The 18412-nt window shown below is 41.9% G+C and overlaps 1 protein-coding gene across 3 annotated transcripts in view; it reads right to left on the bottom strand.

The window, feature by feature from the left end:
• tbkbp1 (TBK1 binding protein 1) overlaps positions 1–15515 on the bottom strand; it is a 140940-nt gene extending 125425 nt beyond the window's left edge. Inside the window, exons 1-2 of one of the 3 annotated variants that reach the window (XM_080213736.1) lie at positions 15392–15515; positions 790–1034 (exon numbers count right to left, since the gene is read on the bottom strand). In XM_080213736.1, the coding sequence (XP_080069862.1) occupies positions 790–1014 (225 nt within the window). In that variant the 5' untranslated portion in view covers positions 1015–1034; positions 15392–15515. Of the gene's footprint in view, positions 1–789; positions 1035–2126; positions 2147–15074; positions 15306–15391 lie in introns of those variants that run through there. The other 2 variants (XM_080213737.1, XM_080213738.1) reach the window with 2 other exon arrangements.
• Between the last annotated feature and the right edge of the window lie 2897 nt (positions 15516–18412).

An 18412-nucleotide genomic window follows, 5' to 3' on the forward strand; every position in this document is an offset into this window, starting at 1 on the left:
ATTGTCCCTCAGTGTACCCGAACAGGTGCCGGAGTGTAGCGGCTAGGGGATTTTCACAGTAACTTCATTGCAGTGTCAATGTAAGCTTACATGTGATTAATAAATAATTTCTAAAAAATATTCATCCCTCCACAGATACTGCCAGGTCTGCTGCGTATTTTCCAGCATTTTTCTCTGAATGAGCAGGAACTCGATTGTTGCCATGCCAAAGAGTCAGAATGAAACACCTGAGAGACGAAAGTCTGTGAAAGGAACTGTCTTCAAAACTTATCATCATTTTCCAAAACCTGGCAGATCTTGATTTAGTTTCCATGGTTCCCAAGCAATGAGGGGATGAGGAGAGACGGTTAGGATTATATTCACTGGAGTTTAGAAGAGTGAGCGGGGATCTCACAGAAACCTATAAAATTCTAACAGGGTTAGACAGAGTAGATTCAAAAAGAATGTTCCCGATGGTGGGGGAGTCCAGAACTAGGGGTCATAGTTTTAGGGTAAGGGGTACACCTTTTAGGACTGAGGTGAGGAGAAATTTCTTCACCCAGAGGGGAGTGAATGTGTGGAATTCACTACCACAGAAAGTAGTCAAGGCCAAAACGTTACCTGATTTCAAGAAGAAATTAGACGTAGCTCCTGAGGCTAAAGGGATCAAGGGATATGAGGGGAAGGCAGGATCAGGATATTGAAGTCGATGATCAGCCATGGTCAAAATGAATGGCGGAGCAGGCTCAAAGGGCCAAATGGCCTCCTCCTGCTTCTAGTTTCTATGATGTCTGATGCTGAGGTTTTTACCTTGAAATCGTATTGTCTGAGCTTCCTCTTCAAGCTGGAGTTGTCTCTTTCCATGCTGATTAATCTCTGCTTGATATCATTGTAGGCAGTGATGAGTGCAAAGTGAGATGCAGAGTATTCCTCGCCTGTTAGGTCTGTGTTGGGTGCGTCAGCCCATTCCGCGTCATCCTGCTGCCCATCTTGTGTCAGAATGCTAATGTCATCTTCAAAGTTGAAAGAATCCATAGCAGCAGGTCAGCCAGGACCTATTAAAAGATGAGATGAAATATATCACTTTCCTACTTAGAATATGCATGCACTAAAGAAGCAAGATTGCATTTATATAGCACCTTTCAAACCCCAAAGACATCAAGAAGCACTTTCCAGAAGTACTTTGAAGTGTAGTCACTGTCTACAACAACCAGTGCAGCATCTCACCAAGGATCTTCCAATAGCAACTTCCAAGCCTGTAATCTCTACCATCCAGAAGAATGAGTGCAGCAGACACAAGGGAAGAATGTGCAAACTCCACACAGACAGAGACCCAAACCAGGATTCGAACGCAGGTCCCTGACGCTGTGAGGCGGCAGTGCTAACCACTATGCCACTCCAAACACTGTCCCCTACGCACCCCAGACATTCTCTCTTCCACCTTCTTCCATCAGGAAAAGGATACAAAAGTCTGAGGTCACATACCAACTCAACAACAGCTTCTTCCTTGCTGCCAGCAGACTTTTGAATGGACTTACCTGATATTAAGTTGATCTTTCGCTACATCTTAGCTATGACTGTAATATACATTCTGCGCCCTCTCCTTTCCTTCTCCACTATGTACTCTATGAACAGTATGCTTTGTCTGATAGCGCTCAAGAAACAATACTTTTCACCGTATCCCAATACACTTGATAATAATAAATCAAATCAAAATCAAAGGGTAACACTTTCTACAATCTAAAGCTCAAGTCTGGCTTATTTAATAACTATTCTCGGTCTATTCCAGCCTTCTCTGTGACTGTATAAACCCACAGGTCAATGGCCTTAGGGTCAAGATTTTTGAATTTAGAAAAAAACCATTGAAAATAAAAGGGTTTAACCACAATTGGCAAGTAGCCAATTCTTTGTTTCTCGGTGCTGATGAATCGTATTGTGGTAAAAATGGAGTGAAGTAGCTCAGGAGCATTCAGAAAGGACAATAAATGCTGATCTTGCCAACAATGCTCACATCCCAATAAAAACAAAAATGTATTCACTGGTTACATGTAAAATAAAAGCTTCTCCGTGATGCAAGGGTGATACATGTCTAGACTTCCTATTGTGACATTTAAATCCACTCCAAAGCTCAAACTATTGATACTTACTGTCTACTTGGCAATCAAACTGTACAGAATTCTTGATTGCTGCTGTTGAATATTTAAAAACCTGTGTGTTTAGATAGAAAGCAAAAGCCACGAGTTGTGAGAGGTTTGGCCCAGGCTCTGATACTCCAAGTTTCACTTGCATTCTAGTTATTACTGTTGCACTTTCAATTTCAATTATGGTATTTCCTCTCTCATTTGGTGAACTCTGACATTAAAGGGACTACACCCAGCAAAAATATAGTACAAAGATGTTTGGTTTTGTAATTTTATAGGTTAAAGGGAATTTTTCTATCTAGATGTGTTAGTTGGAAGATGCAATGCCTGGTGTAGGGCTGATCTAAATAAATGTAAGGCCTGATTGTAAAATGTTAGTTTTTTTTATTCGTTCACGGGACGTGGGCATCACTGGCTGGGCCAGCATTTATTGTCCATCCATCCCCAAGGTCATTTAAGAGTCAACCACATTGCTATGGCTTTGGAGTCACATGTGGGCCAGACTAGGTAAGGATGGCAGATTTCCTTCCCTAAAGGGCATTAGTGAACCAGATCGGTGTTTTTTAACAACAGCTGACAATGGCTTCAAATGCTGCTACATAAGATGAAGGTGCACAGTGTTACAGGTAATGTATTAGCATAGATAGAAGATTGGTTAACAAACAGAAAGCGAAGAGTAGGGGTAAATGGGTGTTTTTCTGGTTGGCAATCAGTGACTAGAGGTGTACCTCACGGATCAGTGTTAGGACCGCAATTGTTTACGATTTACATAGATGATTTGGAGTTGGGGACCAAGTGTAGTGCATCAAAATTCGCAGATGACACTGAGATGAGTGGCAGAACAAAGTATGCAGAAGACGCTGAATGTCTGCAAAGGGATATAGATAGTCTCAGTGAGTGGCAAGGGTCTGGCAGATACAGTACAATGTTGGTAAATGTGAGGTCATCCATTTTGGTAGGAATAACAGCAAAATGGACTATTATTTAAATGGTAAAAAATTGCAGCATGCTGCAGTGCAGAAGGACCTGGGTGTCCTTGTGCATGAATCACAAACGTTTTCCCCGTCTCTGCATGGGTTTCCTCCGGCTGCTCCGGTTTCCTCCCACAGTCAAAAAGATGTGCTGGTTAGATGCATTGGGCACACTAAATTCTCCCTCAGCGTACTCAAACAGGCATTGGAGTGTGGTGACTAGGGGATGTTCATAGTAACTTCATTGCAGTGTGAATGTAAGCTTACATGTAACTAATAAATAAACTTTATAAATGATCTGAAGCAATAACAGACTGGAAGACAGAGATGCTTGGTTTTGTTCTGTCCTGTAGATGGTCTCAGAATTTTGTACTCATCCAGGCGAGAGATATTAAGGCTTGTCGGCACACATAACAAGGGAAAATTTGCATGGCTTTGGGGAAAGAGTAGGGGAATGAGACTAATTGGATAGATCTTTCAAAGAACTGGCAGAGGCACCATGATCCAAATTATATTTTATTCCTCTGATGCACTTCTTGTTGCAAATCTGAGAACCTTAAAATATTGACTTCCTGGAAGCTGGATCACACACAAATCAAGCACAGCCTTCAATCTTCCCCACTTTAATCAAAGGATATAGGTTCCCTGGCTTCATGCCCATGTGGATTCTGTTCTTTAAAGTCACAGCTCAGAGATACTGTGTATAGAGTACCATGTATGAACTGCAAAGGCCGTGCTCGTTCCAAGACTGGAACACCTGTCCCACGGTCAATGGTTCTTTGCATGGTCTACCCACCCCCGCTACAATTCCTGTGGTGAGCAAGACAGAAAAATTCCGCCCATTGACTCCATTTCTCACTCCAGAGATGCTGCCAGACTGGCTGAGTTTATCTAGCATTTTCTGTTTTTAGTTCAGATTTAAAGCATGCTTTTAAGCTCCCTTTCCATTTAGGCCTAGGAGGCATAGTCATAGACTCCTACAGCGCAGAAAAGGCCCTTCAGTGCATTGAGTCTGCACCACAATAACTACCACAAAAGGCGTGCTAATCCTATTTTCCTGCACTTGTCCCATGTCCTTGAATATTTTGATATTTCAAGTTCTCATGGGCTGGAGTTTTTCCATTTGGAGATGACAGCTGTGGCTGGAAGAGTAGCACTCTTGTCTCAGAGTCAGAATGTTATGGGGCCCAAGACAACCTCCAGGACCTGAGGGCAAAATACAAGGTGGACACTCCAGTGCAATACCAAGGGAGTGCTGCACTGTCATCTTGAGTGAGTTGTTCAACCCTGTTTATCCCCAATATTCATCCCCCAATCAACATCACAAAAATAGGTTATCAGGAATATAGGAGTTAGGACATCTTGCTGAACATTGAATACAGGAGTTGGGACGTACTGTTGAAGTCGTACAAGACATTGGTATGGCCACACTTGGAATTCCGTATACAGTTCTGGTCATCCTATTATAGAAAGGATATTATTAGACTAGAAACAGTGCAGAAAAGATTTACTAGGATGCTACCAGGACTTGATGGTTTGAGTTATAAGAAAAGGCTGGATAGACTGGGACATTTTTCCTCTGGCGTGTAGAAGACAAAGGAGTGATCTTATAGAGGCCTATAAAATAATGAGGGACATAGATCAGCTAGATAGTCAATATCTTTTCCAAAAGTTAGGGGAGTCTAAAACCAGAGGGCATAGGTTTACGGTGAGAGGGGATAGATACAAAAGGGTCCAGAGGGGCAATTTTTTCACACAGAGAGTGGTGAGTGTCTGGAACAAGCTGCCAGAGGTACTAGTAGAGGCAGGTACAATTTTGTCTTTTAAAGAGCGTTTAGATAGTTACATGGGTAAGATGAGTATAGAAGGATATGGACCAAACATGGGCAATTGGGACTAGCTTAGTGGTTAAAAAAGGGGCCAGCATAGAAAAGTTGGGCCAAAGAGCCTGTTTTCATGCTGTAAACCTCTATGACTCTGTCTGGACATTATCACACTGTTGTTTTTGTGGGAGCTTGCTACGCGGAAATTCACTGCCGCGTTCCCTACAACGGTCACTGTGCTTCAAAAGTTTGTCATTGGCTGCAAAGCACTTTGAGACATCCTGAGGTGCTACATAAATGTAAGTCTGTCTAATCCTGTCTTCCATGCGTATTTGAACATTGTGACTGGAATTTTCTGGCCGTTCACCTCAGCGGGATTCTCTGGTCCCACTGCAGGGAATCAAGATTTGGCTGAGTGCCAAATTCTCGCTTGCAAGTGTCGGCAGGACACGAATGACCCAAACCCTCCCCCCATATCTGACTTTAAGTTTGGTAAAGTGTGTAGAAAGTATATTCTGACAATAAATTCATCTGCAGAAACTACATTCGGGAGATAAGGGAATTATTAGATACGCACAGTCAACCTCTAGTTAAATAAAATAAAGAAAAATTGCCCGTAACAAAAAACATATGAAATTATTTTGAAATAAACAGTTTTGGAATTGAATCAAAAAATCAATTCAAACTTAATGTAAATAGTGAATCTTAGACACCAGATTGCCAGCAATGACTGATAATCCACACTGCTGGATTATAAGATTTATTTGATAAAAGCTTTGTGCATTGCAATTTGAGGTAATTTTACAGTCACTGAATAGCAAAAATAAAAGAGTATTTATCAGCGTTAACTGACAATGAGGATAAAGGCAGCTGTACTTCAACCACTCTAGGAATCTCTGCACCTGGAATAGTGCAGGTCGCGAATAAAGCCCAGTCCATTACTCTAACCAGCCTTCCATCCATTGACTCTGTCTACACTTCCTGCTGCCTCGGCAAAGCAGCCAGCATAATCAAGGATTTCAAGCACCCCGGACATTTTCCCTTTCACCTTCTTCCTTCAGGAGGAAGATACAAAATTCTGAGCTCACGTACCAACCGACTCAAGAACAGCTTCTTCCCTGCTGCCATCAGACTTTTGATTGGACCTACCTTGCGTTAAGTTAATTTTTCTCTACACCCTAGCCATGACTGTAACAGTACATTCTGCACTCTTTCCTTTCCTTCTCTATAAGCGGTATGCTTTGTCTATACAGCACACAAGAAACAACACTTTTCACTGTATACTAATATATTTGACAACAGTAAATCAAATCAAATCAGATTAAAAGTCCTTTTTACACTTGTTCATGGGGTGTGAGCATTACTGGCCGTGACAGCATTTATTGTCCATCCCTACCCTAGACAGTAATGGTGAAACTCCTCATTGAATTCTGCAATCAATCATGGTGTAGGTACATCCACAGCACTGTTGAAGAGGGAGTTCCAGGATCTTGATGAAGCACCCGTGAAGAAATGGTAATGAATTTCCAAGTCAGGATGGTGTGGGACTTGGAGGGGAACTTCCAGGAGGTGCTGTTTCAAAGTCTGTTATCTCTGTCCTTCCAGGTGATAGAGCTCTGCAGCTTTGGCAAGTGCTGTCAAAGGATTCTTCGTAAGCCACTGCAGTGCATCTTGTAGATAATACACACAGAGTGTCGATGGTGGAGGGAGTGAATGCGTAAGGTGGTGGATGGGTGGAAATCAGGCAGGCTGCTTTGCCCTAAATGGAGTGGAGCTTCTTGAGTGCTGTAGGAGCTGCACTCATCCAGCTCAAACCTGAATGTTGCCCAGCTCTTGTTGCATGCAGACTCAGGCTACTCAGTAACAGAGGAACTGTAAATGGGACTGAATACTACAAAACCACCAGCAAACATTCCTACAACAACAAAAACAAAAACTGCTGGAAAATCTCAGCAGGTATGACAGTATCTTTGGAGAGAGAATAGGGCCAACATTTTGAGTCCAGATGACCCTTTGTCAGAGCTCTGTCAAAGGGTCATCCAGACTCAAAACATCAGCCTTATTCTCTCTCCATGGATGTTGTCAGATGTGCTGAGATTTTCCAGCAATTTCTGTTTTTGTTTCAGATTCCAGCATCTGCTTTTAACAAACATTCTTACTTCTGCCTCTTTGTTGGAGAGAAGGTAATTGGTGAAACAGCTAAAGATGAGTATGGAACACTGCCCGGAGGGAATCCTGAGTGATATCTGGGGTTAAGATAGTTGGCCTCCAACAACCACAACCACCTTTCTTAGTGCCAGGTATGATTCCAACCAGTGGAAAGTTTTTCCCAATTCCCATTGATTTCATTCTGCTAAGGCACCTTGATGCACGCTCATCAAATGCTGCCTTAATATCAAAGATAGTCTATCTCACCTAAAAACCACAATTCAGCTCTTCCATCAATGTTTGGACCAAAGCTGTAATGAGGTTAAAGCTCTCAGAGCAAAGCAGCCCATCTTATGGGCAATCCATCAACCACCTTATACATTCACTCCCTCCACCAAACACACAGTGGCAGCAGTGTGTACAGTCTACAAGGTGCACTGCAGCAACTCACCAAGGGACCTTAGACCTCTGCCAACCAGAAGGATGAGTGCAGTATTTGGGAGCATCAGCAAGTTTCCCCACTTCCTAACCTGGAACTATATCACCATTCCACCACCGTTCACCGCCGTTGGGTGAGATTCCTGGAACACCTTACCTAACAGCACTGTGGGCGTACCTACATGACAGGAGAAAGATGCAAAAGTCTGAGGTCACTCAATGTGCAGCTCACCACCACATTTGCAAGGGCAATTAGGGACAGGCAATAAATGTTAGATTGTAACCAATGATAACATTGGATCTGTTGTAGTGTGACCAATGGTAACAAGCTGTAAGGGTCAGCTGACCCAGTAAACTATGTAACCAGTGACAAATTGATGTGGTGGTCAGCTGACCAGCTGACTCAGTATAAATAAGAATCTGTTGCGGGGGGTTTGGGATGGTTTAGGGTGTTTTAGTAATGAAGTTTTTTTTATTAAACTTTTTTCTTTGATTAATAAGTTGGAGTAAGATTAGTTATATTTTATTGCCTACAACTGAAGAGAATGTTCTGGAAAATCAACAATAAATGCTGATCTTCTAGCCAGTGATGCTTGCATTTCATGAAGGAATAAAGTTTTAAGAAGTTGAAACGATGCACAGAGTACTGATGTGGAGATGCCAGCGTTGGACTGGAGTAAACACAGTAAGAAGTCTTACAATACCAGGTTAAAGTCCAACAAATGCCACTAGCTTTCGGAGCGCTTGCTGCTCCTTCATCAGGTGAGTGGGAGATCTTTTCACAAACAGGACATATAAAGATACCAACACCACTTACATTGTCTGTACCCTTAAGACTTGATTAGCTGTAAAGACTCACATTTCAATTATTATTCTGTAAATTGTGTTTGTGCCTTTATATGGCTTTTATGTGAAAAGATCTCCCACTCACCTGATGAATGAGCAGCAAGCACTCCAAAAGCTAGTGGATTTTGCTACCAAATAAACCTAGCTAGCTAGCTAGCCCAATAGGAAGCTGATGGCATCACATTGAATGTGGGTTTTATGGTCCACCCAATTTTACTGTCCACTATAATCAATATCAGCACAATGAAAAGGCAGTATTCCATTGATCCCACAGACCTAGTGAGTTAGGTTAAAATATAAAATATTTATAAAATTGTAAAATTACTAAGATTATTTCATTATCTTTATATGAAAAAATCTTCTATTATAATAGCATTGTTTCTCTTTAATCAATTCTCATTATGTATTGGGCTTTAAGACTGGGGACTATAAAAGCATGTTAATATCTGCAGGGGTCTCCCTGTACTTGAGTAGGTCTTGTGGTGCACTGGGTAGTGTTCCCGCCTCTGAACCAGAGCTCCAGGTTAAAGTTCCACAAAGGACATGACGTCCAAGGAAGATCCATTCAGAATGCAGCCAAACAGATTGAGTGTCCAACTGCAAATCCTTCCAACAAACGCTAGTGGTGCGCGGTAAGAGCGGGAGAGATGTAACGGAAAGTTGGAGCCTCCACCATCCCAATTCATTGCTCCAGACTACAACCTGTAAGCAAAACTGCATGTTACCATAGTAACTCAGATTCACCACCACTACCCTTCAACACACTGGACAGAAAAAGTACTGAACTGACTGCTCCATGGTGTTAATCCTGACACATGGGACAAAAAGGAGATGAGGGTGAAGGTTGTTTGTCTTTTGTTATCCCTGCCCAATTTTAGCAGTATCACAGCAGCCTTGTCTCTTCTGGCCTTCTGTACAATTCAGTCTGTACTTAGCTGTATCACAGGCTTTTACAGTCTAAAAATGCATGTGAAAATTATCAACCAGTGCAAGTGATCTTTTACCATTTGTCTATCAGGCATATGATTTCATCATTATAGAATATCATAGAATCCTTACACTGCAAAAGGAGGACATTTGCCCCATCGAGTCTGCACCAACTCTGACTTATAGACTGACAGAGTATCTTACCTAGGCCCTATCCCCATAACTCCCTACATTAACCATGTCAAACCCACCTAAACTGCATATCTTTGACCATTAAGGGGCAATTTAGCATTACCAATCCACCTAACCTGCACGTCTTTTTGAACTGTAGAAGAAAACCCAGGCAGACACAAGGAGAATGTGCAGACTCCACACAGACGGTCACCCAAAGTCAGATTGAACCTGGATCCCTGGCACAGTGAGAAACCGGTGCTAACCACTGTGCTACCTTTGTGGCTCTTGCGCTTAACCAGTTTTTACAGAGCTTCCATTGACACAGGAAACCTTATGACCGGACCTGATCTGGTGCTCACTTTCTGAATATGCATTTTTAACTGAAGTGACACATAAGACAATTGTGAGACTTGAGACTGACAGTTATGATAATGCACTGTAGCAGCATTGGGGATTTCTGACTTTGTCAAATGGTCCTCCACGTCCACATCATTGTTTTCACAACAATAATTGGCATTTATACAGAATCTCTAAAGCAGTAAAACATTCCCGAGGTGCTTCATCAGAGTGATTATCAAACGAATTTGAAACTAAGCCTCATAAAGAGATGATAAAAGGTTTGGTTAAACAGACAAGTTTTAAAAATGCACCTTAAAGGGGATCTGAAAGGCAGAGAGAGAGATTGAGAGGTTCAGGGAAGGAATTCCCTAAAGGAATACAGGGATCTCAGGATTATTTAATTCAAATCCAATCACAGTTTGCTGTTCCCAACGCCTCAATAAATACAGGCCAACGTAGAATGGAAGCAGAATGATCCACAGCAGCTGAGTCTCAATCTCCCAGTCTGTACTGAGCAGGCTTTATCATTCAGAGTAGCAGTGGGGGTGATACAGTTCACTCCAATTAATCTGAGTACAAAATCGAACACTCCAATGAGATACTGCGGGAGGGATCCACCATCAGAGGTGCTGTCCTCTGGATGAGTTGTTGAGCTGAAGGCCCACCCAGCTGTCTTTCAGGTGAATGTAAAAGACGAATGCCACGAATTTGAAAAGGAGAACGCACATTTGTGTCAGTGGCTTGGCTAATCTCAATAAAACCAAACATCGAACTACTGCCACATTTCTGTTTGTGGGAACTTGTTCTGCATTCATTGGTCGCTGCATTTCCAACACTATAGCAGTGACTAAAGTTTTAAAGTTTATTTATTAATCACAAGTCAGGCTTACATTAACAGTGCAATGAAGTTTCTGTGAAATTACACTTCAGAAGTATCTATTTGGCTGTAAAGCAACTTGGGATGTACTGAAGTTGTGAAAGTTGCTATATCAATGCAAGTTCTTTATTTCAGCTCCATGGACTAAAAAGATACAGTGGTGGGAGGGAGGGGTTAGCAGCTGTGGTTGGGAGGGGCGGTTTTGGGAGACCGGCAGAACTCAACTGTGACCCTGATCACTGCTGGGTGCCCTTGCTGACAAACGTGGACACAGGGCAAAGAACATCATTGGGCTTGATCAAGATGCCTTCTCCCAAGGTTTAATAACAACAACCAAAGCTGACATTCAAAGTTTGATTTTACGTTGGAAGAATGTGCAAGTTAACAGAGAGCAATTGCTCCCTATGAAAAGTTACTCAAACATTTTGAAGAAAAGAATAAGCACTACTCATGCAAAAGAACTGCATTGATTTGGAGCCTTTCCCTCCCCATCCCCCTCCCTTACCCTCCTCCAGAGCTCCTCATAGCCAATTTAAATTCCATTGAAGTGCAGTCTCTAGTGTTATATAGACAACACCCAGGCAAGGTAGAGAAGGCAATGGCCTAATGGTATTAACGCTAGACTATTAATCAAAAAACTCAGCTAATGTTCTACGGACTCGAATTCAAATCCTGCCTGTCTCCCAAAACCTCCCCCCCATGGCAATTTGAATTCAATACAAAATATCTGGAATTAAGAATGAAACCATTATTGTAAGAACCCATCTAGTTCATAAATGCCCTTTAGGGAAGGAAATCTGCCATTCTGATCTGGTCTACATGTAACTCCAGAGTCACAGCAATGAGGTTGACTCTCAACTGCCCTCAGGCAACTAGAGATGGACAATAAATGCCGGCCAACCATTCATGCCCGTGTCCCATGAATGAATTAAAAAAATTGCACACAGAAAGTTGCCACAAACATCAATGGGATAAATTTCTAGAACAATTGTTTTTGTGATCTTGGTTGAGGAAGGAATTTCCACTAATATACCAGTATGGTTCCCTACTTTGTTTCAAAAGTATGTGGCAGGCTCTTTTAAGTCTTTCTGAGGCAGCAGAAAACAGGCCTCAATTTAACATCTCACTCAAAAGGCAATACCTCTGGCACTGTGAGTGCTCGCTCAGTGTGGCACTGAAATTTCAGCCTACATAATGAGCCACAAGTCCTGAGGGAGAGGGGAGAAAATTGGGGATTTTGTATTAGATTGATTCACGCGGTGACAATTCAATGTTCACATTTATACTTCATTACATCAAATGACCAAAAAAATGTTCTCAAATAAATCATTGTCTCTTGTGTGTTGAATATTAAATGGCAGAGATGCGTCCCAATGGGATATCATGATTTAATGCTCCGACTGTACTTATGTAGCTCTTAATGCCAGCTGCACAAAGTCCATGTGCAGCAAGTAAATTGTTAGGGTGCAATGTTATTAATTCACAATGATTTTAGCAGGTGATTTTTAATTGTTGGCAAGGATGATGATCCTCGCAGTTTAGATGTATCTTACTTTGACAATCAGTCTTTTCTCCCCAGCCCCCCACTCCTCACCCCACCATCCCTCTCCCCCCACCCAATCATTTGAACTCCTTCCACCGTCGAATGGGCTAATGGACTGAGCCATGTAGGCATACAGTTACATTGGTCTGGCTGAATATGGGCTTATCTAAAGATGGAAGACATCTTAGATCCTGAGCCTACAAACACACACAAATACAAACAGATACACACACACAAATAGATGCACATATACAAATAGATACACATATACAAATAGGTACACACACACACACACACACACATGCAAATACAAACAAATAGATACACACACAAATGATACATACACAGATACACAAACATAAACATACATACAAATAGATAAACACACATAGGTACATATACACGCAGACACACACAAATAGATATACACACAATAGATACACACACACAAATAGATACATACAGATACACAAACATAAACAAATACACAAATAAATAAACACAAATAGATATATACACACAGACACTCAGAAATAGATACACACATAGATACAGACATACACAAATAGACACACAAATAGATGAACACACACTAATAGATACACACACATAGGGATGCACAATAAGATACACATACATAGATACATACACACCCATATAGACACACATGCGCACATGTAAATGCATACACATTGCACAAATGTAAACACATACACAAATAGATACACAAAACACACAGACAGACGCACGTAGGTACACACACAAATACAGACAAATGGATGCATACACGCATATACACACACATACACACAAAGGCACACACACATAGATGCGCACAAATAGGCACACAGGCAGACACACACATAGACCCACACAAATAGACACACATACGGAAATAGATACACATACAAATAGATACACACACACAGACACAAACAAACATTGCATAAACATAGTCACATACAAATAGATACATATACATACAGGCGCACACAAATAGATACACCAATCAATACATCGACACAACACAAGTAGATACACACACAAAGATACATAAACACATTTATTTGCAATATTTACCATTTGTGTGCCTTTGTGTCTATGTATCTATTTGTGTGTGTGTGTCTATTTGAGCATCTATTTGTGTGGGTATCTATTTGTGCATGTATATGAGTACACAAATGGATACACACACACAAATTGATACACATAAAAGTAGACACACACGCACACATACTCAAATACAAATACAGACACACACACATACAGACACTTTCAGCAGGTTAGTGGGTAGACGGAGCACCAGATAGCAATCAGCAATAAGAACTGCTACGCAAGGGTACTGAGGCCAATGATACTCAAATGTAAGCTGAGATAGCTAACGATACAGATCAGATATCAAAACAGAAACCTTCTATAATAACGAGAGGAGGTAGTAGATTCAAAGCTATTCGCTGGTGGGAGTGCATTAGATATCAGTCAGGAAGAGTTAACAGAAATCAATGAGCTGGTGATCTTTTCTGACATTCATTGACATGTACAGATATATAGTCTAGGAACTTTTACAAATTAAATTCATTCCAAGTGGTTCGTTAATGCCGCATAAATTAATATAAAGCTGGAATTTATCTAAAGCTGCTTAGCTGTTTATAATAAGTAAAGCATATTAACAACTGATTTTATGTTAAAACAAACTAAAAATCACATTTTCAGCTTCTTTCTTTCTGCCATCAGACTTTTGAATGATTGTACCTTATAATAACCCAATCTTTCTCTACACCCTAGCTGTGACTGTCACACTATAGTCTGCAGCTTCTCCTTTCCTTCTCCCCCATGTACTCTATGAATGGTATGTTCTGCTTGTATAATGCGCAAGAAACAATACTTTTCATTCTATCCCAATACATGTGACAACAGTAAATCAAATCAAATACATCTTTCTCCTCACTCTATTTGTAACTGCAACACCATATTCTGCACCCTATTCTTTCTTCTCCCCATGTAATATATGAAGTGTATGTTTTGTCTGTATAGCTCACAAGAAACAATACTTTCCATTCTATCCCAATACAATGTGACAGTAATAAATCAAATCAAATACATCAAGCTGAATAGAAGCAAATTACTGCGGATGCTGGAATCTGAAACCAAAAGAGAAAATATTCTCTTTGGTTACATGAAGCTGATCTTTCTCCTCACCCTATCTGTAACTGTAACACTATATTCTGCACCTTATCCTTTCCTTCCCCTCCCCCAAGTACTCTATGAACAGTATGCTTTGTCTGTACAGAGCACAAGAAACAATACTCTTCACTGTATATTAATACATGTGACAATAATAAACCAAATCGATGCTTGGATAGCAGTGACAATGGAGCGTGGGATGTAATTGCCCCGAACAGAAATAATGATTTAGTCAGTCAGACTGATAAAAAAAACAATAAAGCTGGATTCTGGGCAGGATGAATATTACAGAAACTCCAGCCTGCTTTTTCCAAAACGCTTCCACCCCGAGCCTCGCCTTTAACAGCCTCACAAGAAAGGCAGAGAGCGAGACACACAAAAAAATACTGCCGACTCTTAAATCGCGGGCTGTCAAATGGAAAGAAAGGGTAGATCAAAGAGCAATTCTCAAGCTGCCGGGAGGGTGGAGGAAGTCAATGCTGAACTAGCATTGGTTTGAGTAGTTCAATGCATTGGACCCGAATAAAACCTCATCAGAGAGGCAGAGAGAGAGAGAGACAAAAAAATATGGCTGAACTATTTAGTGTGTGTGTGTTATCTGAAGGTGGTCCCCTCTCAGCCCAGGCTGTGGTTCTGATCTGCTTGCTGGTTTCCTCGGTAGGTTGGTGAAAGGTTTGAACTCACGTGTTGCTGCTGACTTTGCCCTGGTTGGCACCCTCATCTGGCAGTGGCAGCCTGAAGTCTGACTCTTGCCAGTCTCTCTTTGTAAGTTACACCGAGACTGGGCAATGTTGCAATTTCACTCTCCCCGGCAGCAGACGAGCCACGGGGTGGCGCAAACCGAACACCTCTCCACGGCACAGCAACTATATCATTCATCGGATGGTTTAACCAACAACATTGTGGGTGGGTGGAGGGGGGGGGGAGAGGAAATAAGCTTCTCTTGTGTATCCATCGCCAAAACCGGGCTCCACAAACCTTTTCAGTTTAGCTAAATTTACCTCTCAGAGCCGCAAACTGGCTGACATCGGCAGTGGAAGGGATTTATCATTGCTTTACTCGAACCGTCTGCTACAATCCGCGCCGTGGGAAGATCGCTCGGGCAGTCCCGCTGCCATCTTTCACATTCTGATACAAGTGGGAGGTTTGTTTACATCAGGGATTTCCAGGACTGAAAATTCTGGTTGGCAATCTCTCCCCTTCTCTCTCTCTTAAAAGGGTATTGCACTGTTAGAATTGAGAAGGGGACACACACACACACAAGCAAACAGTGCGGCAAACCTATCTCATTGTAAAATCGACAAAATAAAAGAAAGAGAATGTTTATCTTCCAAAGTAGAAGATGCTTCCAATCCTTCTTCAATCACCATACAGGTATACCTAAGTTGGAAAGATGTGCGGGTTAGGTGCATTGGCCATGCTAATTTCTCCCTCAGTGTACCCGAACAGGTGCCAGAGTGTGGCCACTAGGAGATTTTCACGGTAACTTAATTGCACTAAGCCTACTTCTGACACTAATAAAAGAAAACAGGGATAATATTTTTGTCCCTTACCTTTGCATCCTTTGCTTTCTTTCTCTACTATATGTTTTGTCTGTATAGCGCACAAGAAACAATGCTTTTCATTGTATACTGATACATGTGACAATAACAGATCAAATCGGATATCTTCCTCTCTCTAGTCATACCAGAGACTTTCTCCTCGGAAATGTTACCTCTTTAAAACACAAAAAGACATGCCATTCACTAATGCATTGTTTCCTTAGCCAGCTTAATTTTTTTTTAAATTGCTGCGGTTCAAATGGTTGTTTTCTTCAACTGCTGGGCTAACAGAGATGGTAAACCGAGGATGGAAATCGTTGACTGCTCAAAATATTCCCCCCATATGCTGAAACAAAGGATTTGAGTCTTTTAGCGATTCCATCGCAATGAAAGATCCATAATTTAAAGTCTTCTTTCTCTTCAGTCACTGCCGTATCTGGGAGTGGTCCCATTCATTTTTTTTAAATAAGAGCTGTTCATTCAGACAATCTTGCAGGTCCTTGGCTTATGTTTCCTGGGGTTGAAAGGCTGCAGTTAACCCCCGCCTGCCCCATTTCAGACCATTCCTACCCTGGAGATTTGAAATAGAGGGAAACGGAGAAAAGGAAGTGAGGCATGTTGAAAACCTGATATTAAAACAAACAGAACGTTTTGCAAATAGATGCCAGGGTGGCACAGTGGCATTGTGGTTAGCACTGCTGCCTCACAACACCAGGGACCCGGGTTCAATTCTCAGCTTGGGTCACTGCCTGTGCAGAGTTTGCACGTTCTCCCTGTGTCTGTGTGGGTTTCCTCCGGGTGCTCCAGTTTCCTCCCACAGTCCGAAAGACGTGCAGGTTAGGTTCACTAGCCATGTTAAATTTTCCATCAGTGTACCCGAGCAGGCACTGGAGTGTAGCGACTAGGGGAATTTCACAGTAACTTCATTGCAATGTTAATGTAAGCCTACTTTTGAACTAATAAATAAGCATACTTAATGCTAGAATCACAGAATCCCTACAGTGCAGAAGGAGGCCATGTATCCCATTGACCCTGCACTGTAACAACCCCAACCCAAGCCCATCCCCGTAACCGCACAAAGTTACCCTGCTAAACCCCCTGACACTACAGGACAATTTAGCATGGCCAATCAATCTAACCCACACATCTGTGGAGTGTGGGAGGAAACTGGAGCACTCGCAGGAAACCCACGCATACACGGAGAAAGTGCGAACTCCACACAGACAGTGATGCAAGGCTGGAATTGAACCCGGGTCCCTGATAAAACAGCAGTGCTAACCACTGTGCCACCATGCCGCCCCATCTAATGATGTGGATTCAAATCACACCAACACAATGAAATGTGGAATTGAAAGTGAATCTCACTAATGGTTGACCACAAAGCTATCATCAATCCTCCCTTGATGGAGATTGTCATTGCCTGACACTAATGTGGCACAAACGTTACTTGCCACTTGGCAGCCCAAGCCTGGACATTGTCATAAAAGTGCATCCAGCTCCCAAATTCTTCTTTAGGGAAGGAAATCTGCTGTTCCCATCTTCTGTTCTGCTCTGGTCTACATGTGACTCCAGACCCACTGTAACATGTTTCATTCTGAACTGCCCTCTGAAATAACCATTCATTTCAAAACAATTAGGGATGGGCAACAAATACTGACCCTGCCCATGTCACATGAAAGAACAGGGGAATAGCAGTGGGCCATTCAGCCTCTCAAGCCTTTTCAATAGTAGATTGTCAATTTGGGAATGAACCATTTATGAAAGAATTTGCCTACTCTCCAGTTTTTAGCTCCCACGTGCAAAGCATTAAGCCAACTGAAACTGTGTAAAGCTAATTTTCACAAAGTGTAATGATCAATATGCTTGTAGTAAGCGTAGGCTGAGAGGTAAATTCCAGGCAGGACTCCAACAGTAAAGCTCCCTGGTTTTTCTTGCGTAGTGCCATGTATTTTTTATCTCCACCTGGGAGAGCAGACAAGTCTAGAGTTCAGAATCTCTTCAGAGTCAGCACTTCTAACATTACTGAACACCCTTAAGCTTAATTTTGTGCTCAAGTTTTGAGGGTGGGTCTTAAACCCACCAGTATCAGGTTTGGGTGACATTGTCACCACTGAGTCACTGCCAACTCCAATGGAGTCATAGAATGGTTACTGCACAGGTTGAGACATTCAGCCTGAAGTGTCTGTACTGGCCCTCTGCAATCAAACAGTGCCACTCCTCTGTTTGTTCACATAACCTTTCAAATGTTCCGTCTCCAGAAAATGATCCAATTGTCTTTTGAACCCCCCAATTGCCTCCACCACATTCTCAAGCAGTGCATTCCAGAGACTGACCACTCTTTTTGAATTTATTTGTTTACAGGATATGGGTATCACTGGCTAGACCAGCATTTATTGTCCTTGAGAAAGTGGTGGTGAGCCACCCTCTTGAACAGCTGCAGTCCCTGAGGTATAGATAGGAAGACATAGGTAGGAAGCCCTG

This window comes from Carcharhinus amblyrhynchos, chromosome 27 (assembly GCF_965287045.1).
Source record: "Carcharhinus amblyrhynchos chromosome 27, sCarAmb.v2.hapA, whole genome shotgun sequence".
NCBI lineage: Eukaryota > Metazoa > Chordata > Chondrichthyes > Carcharhiniformes > Carcharhinidae > Carcharhinus > Carcharhinus amblyrhynchos.